At 45.1% G+C, this 9003-nt stretch overlaps 1 protein-coding gene across 1 annotated transcript in view; it reads right to left on the bottom strand.

Annotated features, from left to right (window-relative positions):
* Positions 1-3031: 3031 nt before the first annotated feature.
* T265_06839 (hypothetical protein) overlaps positions 3032-9003 on the bottom strand; it is a gene marked incomplete at both ends in the record, with an annotated part of 33894 nt that continues 27922 nt past the window's right edge. Inside the window, one exon of the mRNA XM_009172221.1 lies at positions 3032-3693. Coding sequence (XP_009170485.1) covers positions 3467-3693 — 227 coding nt within the window. The remainder of the gene's footprint in view (positions 3694-9003) is intronic.

The following is a 9003-nucleotide window of genomic DNA, read 5'->3' as shown; positions in this document are numbered from 1 at the left end:
CCTCGACGTCGTTTCCAGTAAGCTGATCGTGTGCCGACTCGAAAGTAGATTCACCGAGCTAACCAGGCCGCCATCGAGACCTCATACCACCAGCTTTTGCTGTGTTAGATGCGTGGGGAAAATTATAGAAAGGGCTTACCTTCGAACACCGGACGATACCGGATACAGGTACCCAGCCCTAAAATACATGAATATTCGGATGAATCGTTAGGTGCTGTCATCCTCTTGGAGTTTGGTCGAACCAATTACAGGACAGGAAGTTATCCGCACGGTCTGTCTGACGGGGATTACGTCACTAGGTCTGGATAAGCACACACCCAGAATGTTTGGGTGGTTCAAAGCCGATGTACGTGCCATGCATTCCAGCTTGTTCTCAATATCTGGTCACCGCCCACCATTTGGGTTATGCCCGGGTTACCTCACTTTTTAAGGTACTAAATCCAAATTCACCGGCCTGATTAGGACTAATTTCAGTGACATTGGTTCTTATTCTTCATTAGTGCTTGCAGTTCGACGGGAACGTAGGTTGCAAATGCTTCCGTTTCCTCTGGTGTTTCTATACGGAAACTCCTGTTCGGAAGCTCGTCACTATTTGATGACTACTCTGCAGTCAATTAGGCATTTGTTTACATCCCGGAGGCTTTTGATTGGGTTTCGCATGACGCAACTGCCGAAGCGTTTGAAAAGCGACACATCTAGATCGATATATCGCATCCTATGAGGAGGCTGTAACAGTTTTCCCTCATTCAGTGGTTCACCGCTGCAGAGGGGTGAGTCAGAGAGATCCAATCTCCCAAGTATTACTCATCAGGTCGATGAATGAGGTTGTCTGATTGTTGAAGGCGCAAGCAGGTCACCAGTTCTATGACACACACACGATAGCATCAGGACGGGAAGATGCAGTGACTTATTTATTGTTTTCATACCTTTTTCTGCATGATGGGTAAACTTCACCTTCTGGGCACAACTACTTTACTCCCTACCAAATGAAACGCACAGAACAAACACCGATTAGGTCATTATCCTAACGCATCAATGTTATCCCTTTATTCGCCTCATTTTTGGTCAACCAAACCGAAGCGACTGGAACCACTGTGTGTCCGTACAATTTTTTTTACTAGAAGTTTGACTAACGGATCACTGTGAGATCTTTGTGTTGAGCCATTCAACCACAAGGAATTGTTCGTTCGCTTGACCTGTCGTTTCGTTATCCAGTTGACCCTTAAGAAACTACCCCTTGAGCCCACGAAGTCCTATGATGTTTATATTTCTCATCATTCTAATCAAATAATCCAGCTTTTTCTGTACCCAGCATGCCAGTCTTATTGACTTTCGAAACTAACCTCATCATTCAGATTGACATTAACCTTGCTGATCAAGCGTGTTTGTATACACCGCTGTGAATGATTACGTAACACACGACGACTCAGGACAATTAACCAACCGTTACCGCGTGATATTTGCGCAATTGATGAAATCCAGTAATCTAACAAACTGCTAGTGTTTTCTAACACCACATACGCATGCTAGTATTCCTTCAACACACAACAATAGAACGAATCTACTGCGGCCTGTTTTTTCGAAACATTTTTCGAACAATAGGGGAGAAAAACTCATTGTGTGACAATACGCTAGGTGACGGAAAGGTGTGAGAAAATCTATCAGCTGTGAAGCACTATTTGGCCACTCACACCAACGTGAAACGATACGCAAATAATTAACTGATTTAAGGACGAGCGCTCGTCACAAATGTGTCCTCTAAGCGACTGCTCGATAGTCGAGGCGGATTCAGGTTATCTAATCCCAACTACATCTGTTTGCTCACCTTGTTCACTTCGACCGTCCTAGCGTCCATGGACACACTGTTCGATAATGTTGAATTCGACACAGGCGAATTCAGGACAATAGCTCCCACTGAGTAAAATAATATCGCCGGTGGTCGGTCAATCAGTCTCCACTAATATCTCCCGAAAGTGAACTCTCGGCGACTCACCTACTTTGAATGCCTAACGAACATGTTCGCTGTGTTCATTGACATACAGCCGACATTTCGGCTATCCAACTACAGGAGTGTCACATGAAACCCCACAAAAAAGATCAACTAAGTACTGAATTACCACGAACCCAACCTCTGCCTCTCCACTTCCCCTGTCTAGGCTTAGGCCACCTGGCAGTATTCCAGCCCTCGTGCTTACTTTGGGTGGCATAGCAGCTAGGCCCAGGAAGGGCGTTACGGTTAAACGATTTTTTCTTTGAATTGCCACAGGAAACTTTTACCGCGGTGTTTAGAAGTGTTAACATGTTTGCCCCTCAACGTCCTAATCAACAGTAAAGTGACCTTAACAGAACAAGATGCTGAAAGCGCTCCGACAGATAACCACTGTCTTCACCCTTCTTAAGACTCATCAGTTAGGTGTGGTTGCCGGATTTCTGTCAACATTCCGCTTTACTTCAACACTAAAATGCACGCAACGAATCAGTTGGATCTCTCGTTAGCACCAATACGATCTGAAAGTGAGTGTGTTCTGCCGACTACAGTGATCTGTTTGGCAGCTTTCAATCACTTAGTTCCTAATGGCCAATCCAAAACCTCTGCTGTGGAATATCTAGGTACGATCCCACCAAGTAATCCTAGTTGGTCACCCACATTCAGATCGTCTTTATTAGAATCTGACCTTCGGCTGTCCGTGCACTTAGAGCGAAAATAGTTTCTGCTGCTTTCCTCTTCTTCAACAAGTTTTTTCGTGTGTTTTAATCCCATCGTACTTGAGCTACGGTCCACACATTCTCTTCCCTGGAATCCTCGAGAAACACTGCTGATTATTCCAGCACACATCTCCACCTACTGTGGAAGGTCAAACAACGAAAAATTCTTCCTACTCTCTCTATCTTATTATAGCCCCGTGCTTGTATTTGTGAACAAATCAGTGGGGTCAGAACTCCCAAGTCCCGTGAGTCTGGGAACGTGGTTTATTTTCCAGTCAATCTCACTGCACCAAACTCCCACTGACGATTTCCGTAGATTGGTGATGAAATATTTGCAATCCGACTGCCAGGCTCGGTGAACAGACTCACAACCAATAAGAGGTCAAACTTTTCATGTGGTTAACGGGCACAAAAACAAAGAGACTTGGTGCGCACCTGTATATTTTGAAGGCGGAAGTGAGTCGAATCAAAATAATCTACATAAGTTAGTCTAGGAATGTACTGAGAATGAAACGCACGGGCCAGAGTATCTGTACAATTGGACGTATCTTCAATGGACGGAAGGTAGTTGCTAAAACGAACCATCAGTCACCGGCTAGAAATACCGATCACCAGTTGTTGTAGCGGAGCGATGTAGTTTTGCACTTTAAATTACGCATCCGACATACAATGTACGCTCTCCAGTGAGGAAAACGCCAACGTTCGCGAAAATGGGTCATGCCGGGGTGACCGAAAGAAATGAGGCGCATGCAGAGAGCACTTAGACGGATGAAGGGTGGAGATAACGTTCCGAACACGAGCGAGACCTAATGCGGAGAGGACGAACGGCGGAACGACTGAACACTGATCGCGTTCGCTGATCTCCCACGTGGGACTGTGCTTTCTCGATATAAGGTGCCTGGGTTTGAAAGTCACAGCCAGGAGTCGGAAATTGATCCTCGATTACCACCAGCCCCAGGATCACGGTGATATCCCCGGAAATGCCACCTGTGAAATAACGAATCAGGGGGTGGAATTTTTAAGGAAGTTACGGAAAAGCAAAACGTAGAAGCAAAACTAAGGATAATAATAATAATAATAATAATAATAATAATAATAATAATCGTTCAGCTGTAACACCCCTTCGGTGCCTAGCTGCCATGCCACCCGGAGGAAGCACGAGGACTGGGATACTGTCAGGTTGCCCAAGCCTAGACAGGGAAAGTCGAGTGGCAGATGTCGGGTTCGAACCACGGACCTTCCAGTCGGTAAATGCGCGCTCTAACCAATTGGGCCATCTCGCCCCAAGGATACTGTGTCAAGTCTGAAACATCAGAAATGATGTATCAATGGAATGTTTTAAGAATGCGCGTATGTGATGGCTCCTGCCGTGACTCACTAGTCATTTAATCCAGTTCAAAAGCTATCAGAAAAAAGGGGAATAGTGTGCAAGAAAAAGGAAGTTCATTCAGGTTGTTGTCCAAAGAGATTCGAACGCACATCCGATGTTCCAATCGGTAATCTTTTCTAACGTCACACGCACAAGTACGATTCCTTGTGAGGTTCGGGTATTTCGAGAAGTATCACCATCTACAGAATAATCAAGGCAAAACTATATTTTCTCAAAACCCATCGATCAACATGCTGAGAGAAATCCGTAAATCTGGATAGTTCGATGATAACCCATTGGTAAACACTGGCATTTAATTCAAAGACAGCATTGGATGGTATGATAATTCAAAAGGCTTTATGTTAATTAAGTAGGTAAATGTGTGCGGTGAAACGAACGAGGAACTGTTGGAAGTGTCGCCTTGAACTGTAAATTGGGAACTTTCTATACTCATAACTGGTGAATGGAACTCAGTTACAATAGGTCTACAAAATACCACACAAGTCAAAGTGGCATCAAGTGAAACATGTTTAGCCAATGGGTTGGAAAATCAGTCGAAAGGCAGTCAAATCAAGTCGAGTCAGATCCGGTCAGAAATAGATTCATGCATCCTGACAGATGAACGAGAGACACACAAACTTGGATCGGATATAAAAAAAGTAGGCACGTGTCCGACGATGCAGCGAGAAGACGTAAACCCGGAGGGTGAGTTAAGAGTGCATCACACAATGAGAAGGGATTAGCGCTTGTTGAATATAAAGCTCATGGAGAATTTTTTTAAAAACAAAGTTATATATCCCAACGACCCAACTATAAGACCGTAACAGCTCTCCAAAAGGCCACTGAATGTGACAGAGGAACAGCAAATCAGCTGGGGAAGCGAACATGATCGTGATCATTCATCGCGAGCTCCACTCGAGCCATCTCGAGCTCATCGGAAATTAGAAAGGAAGAGTCAGGTTATCTGGAATGCTACCAAGAAAATTGTCCAAAAGAATAACCATATCGGTAGAAAACGGCTGAAGAAAAATGCAGTGATCTTGGCAAGGTAGCAGAAGAACAAAAACAGAGTAGGTACCTAGAGAACGACGCCTAGTAAACCCTAAAGAGAATCGAAAAGAGACTCTTGTATAAAAGTCCCATTTCCTGCATCCAACACACTGACAGTCAACAAGGAACAAACTACACTCATCATGTATGACGAGGCCATTATCAAGATTGCCGTGGACCCTACTCTCTCGCAGCGTAATCACGCCACTTCAGAAGTTATGAAAGAGGTATCAACTGCTCTGACAACGTTTGGGGGGGGGGTTTTTTCTTGGTTTCTAGGTGGAACCACTTGATGGTTTAAGAACTACCATACTAAAGTGGTGTTTTCCTTACTTTCAGCAATGCTTAGAAAGAGGCGCAACTCTGTCTCTGGCGAACACTGTAACCGAAATCCTTAATACACGGGTCACTACAGTGAACAGTATGCAGTTGTGGGTGTGGCAGACATATCTTCGAAAGGAACTGTAATGAAGAGGCCCCCACTACACATACTTCATTTTGACAGCAGCGTTATGACTAATTCAAATAGCAGGACGCTGAATTTCTTGTGTAAAACATGCAGTAGTCATGAAATTGCATTCCTTTTTTTAGACTTCTTGATTAGGTCTCTAAATGTATGAGGATGGGCTTGACAGTACTCGGCATATGAAATGAAATTCGTTCTACGTGTTCACCACTCCGTTTGAAGAACACGACGGCTGGCGGTATAACGGTAAGGTGCGGTCCCCCGTTTTGCGTACATCCACATACGTGGTAATCAACCAGTCGACATATGTTGACGGTCACAAGGGAGGATAGCACGTGACTCGCAACACAGCCAAGTGAAATTTAAGCAGTTCATATTTTACCTTAGCAATTTCTCGACAATCTGAAGTCGCAATACTTGTCGTGCCAACTTTTTAAATGCCCTAACTGGCGCAGTACGACCCTAGTCGAACTGTGGATAAGATAGGAAAACACCCAACAGTGGATGACGACACGACTTCCCATATGTTGAATAGTAACTTGCGAGGAACTTGAAACCGCAGCTGACAAAGGTTGGATTTCCGACACCAAAACATGAAATACACAAGGCACATGGGGTCCACAGGAGTGACAATATGCTAAAGGAAATAAAAGAATATCAACAACCACGGATTCCCAGTTACGTGCGTGACAATCACGAGAGCCACTTCGGGAACCATTAGGTGGTGTGTTTCACGACTCCATCTTCTGAAATAAGAAAGCAACAACTGATCCCCCCAAAACCATAAACGATTCAGTCAAACACGTAAGCTCGAGCTCCTGTGTTCGATGTTTTCATGACTGGACAGCCCATCTCTTCCAGTCCTTGTTTTACCTGCTACGTTCGACCATTGTAATACTGGTATCAGGGTTTGTGAGTGAGCCTATCCAAATATATAGTAAACAACAGTGAAACGATTTTCTGATTGAACCGATGCGATAAACCAGTCAGACCCGTCAAGAACAGTTGAACGTTTATTTTCAGCACTCCATAACTCTTGTGCAGGATCGCTGCACGGTGTTTCGGTCAACGGTAGAAAAAATGTGAACCAAGACTAGACATGACTGACAATTACCGAATCCTATCGGGAACAAAAACTCGGTGGTCAGTTATCAGAACTAATCACATTTTATATTCAGGATACATTATATTACCATTACTAGTCACTATTAGTACCGGTGTTGGTGTTGCTATCTCTGTAAACTAACATTTGAACCACATTCAGGTCAAACATACCACGTCTTGAGTTCGGCAGTTTGGCACCTCCACCAGTTTAGCGCGCAACTGATCGATAAATTTGCTCTTGTCATTCGGATGCCAATGTGTGATGCGGAAAATAACTTTACGCACATCAAAAGCGATGAAAGTAAACAAATGCCAGCTAGAAATTTGGGGTTTATGTGCGCAACTTAAAATGCGTCTTTTGTTTCCATTTCGGTTGGAAAACATCCTTGATATCCACCAGAAGTAATTCCAAAGTGAAAATGTGGTTGATTAAAAACGACATGTCCGGTTAAATGAAAGAAGGGTAGAAAGCTGGGCGCAGTGGCAACGCCCTATTACTATAGAGTGTACTAATTATCTACTGTCGCATTTTAACAATGGTAGAAATGGATATTTCATCTACCGAAACCGTACTTAGCATCCTATACGATAAGGCGTGATTCAACAAGGGTTCTGAGGCAGTGTATCATCGCTTTATTTTCAAGTAGATGTTTTACAGCCTGTACGCAATCGGTCTCAGATCAGCTATGAACTTTACGATTCAGCTAAAGGGCAGCAACCAGCCGTGTTCGCCACAGCTCTAGAGCTCTATTCAACTGCCCCTTGTTCTTTCGGACAGCGTAGAAGCCAGACAACCACCAACCCACCACTACGCACTACTACGCTCCCAATAACGGCACCGATGATATCACCTCGATTCATGATGAAACGTTTACAATCCAATTGCCCAGCTCAGCGAACAAGCCAACGACCACCATCTACGCAACCTGAGCTACCGACATTTTCCTCTATAGAAAAGCTAGACTACATTTAGGGTCTAAGTACCTCGATATTTCGTGTGTGATTTCAGGATGCGTTCTTAAGTGGGAGTGGTGTTGTATCTGCCCTGGTATATGCCTACATTCTGTTGGGTCGGTAGGTTCACAGTCGGCCATCAAACAGAGTCCATGGGTTTTATTCTATTCAGCGTAGGTCGCTTCCGAAGCTACCAAAAAGGTGGGTTTGCGACCGAACTAGACAACGCACCAGAAATGCGCCAATTGCAGTGGCCAGTTGCGGAGGGTTTATCCAAAAAGCCCAACAGAGAAAAAATGTCCAAATCGGTCTACTTGACACATACCTGTAGAAGGATTAGAGGGAGCTGATCGCTACAATGCACTTTTTTTTGCCCTTTTAAAGGTTTCAATCAGTTACGTGTTGAAATCAAATTTGTCTCAGTGATACCTGATCAGATGACGAATCCCGCATTTCGGATCACAGTTTGTCATAGGTTAGCTGGATGACAGAAGTATCACAAACTGCATGGTTTGCGCAGCTGAGTGGAGTAGTATTCAGGATAGATGCATTGGGTTTGAAGTACGTCGGCAAAAGTAGCGCAATAATGCCAGGATATCTTGGCTCTGTTAACGACACTTCCGGCAGTCAGCCGGGACCAAACCAGAAAAAAGTCATCCCTAAAGGACAAAGCCTCCCTGCAATCCATATTGGGTCCGGTTAATTACCGACACAACTCAATCCTGACTTAACGTGGTGGTTGGGCTTGAGTGTTGCAATGATCCTGCGGGCCACACAGGCTGGGACATCGTTCCGCAAGGTGCAACCATGCGACGAAGGCCAAAGGGTAGAAGTCAGACCAAGAGTAGCGAGACCCCGTACTAGGAATGATCGTGCTACGAGGGAGTTTGGGGCTAAAGTCGTACTGTCCCCTGCGACAGGGGTGTGAAGGCAGTAAGGTGTTTCCCCCAGGCGACCAGCATGTCCATATTTATGGAAGCAGCTGCCTTCCCCCGAGGAAGGACGAGTTAGAAAACGTCGGCCCTATAAACCGCACACTCCGACCGCCCAATGGTTGACCCGTGACCGCCGGTGCGTTATCCATACGGTCGAAATAATTTAAAACCAAAGAGTACGGTGCTGCTCAAAAGGCACCTGTTATGCGCAGCCGCATCACGAATGAGACAGTAATGCCTTATTCCCTGCGCCCTCGGGTTAGGCCAACCCCCTGCAGCCGAGCAGGTCAGACTATGGAATCATCGGCTTCGGGCAGGGTCCACAAAGAAAACCCTACTGTCCGCTGCCTCGTGAGTCACTTTTGAGTCGAAGGCTCAAGGTGGGGTACCTCAACCAAACCCTCTTCTTCGGCCTGGGC

This window comes from Opisthorchis viverrini (assembly GCF_000715545.1).
Source record: "Opisthorchis viverrini unplaced genomic scaffold opera_v5_148, whole genome shotgun sequence".
Taxonomy (NCBI): Eukaryota; Metazoa; Platyhelminthes; class Trematoda; order Opisthorchiida; family Opisthorchiidae; genus Opisthorchis; species Opisthorchis viverrini.
Note: the sequence above shows the minus strand (reverse complement) of the source record. Positions and strands in the feature narration are given on the sequence as shown.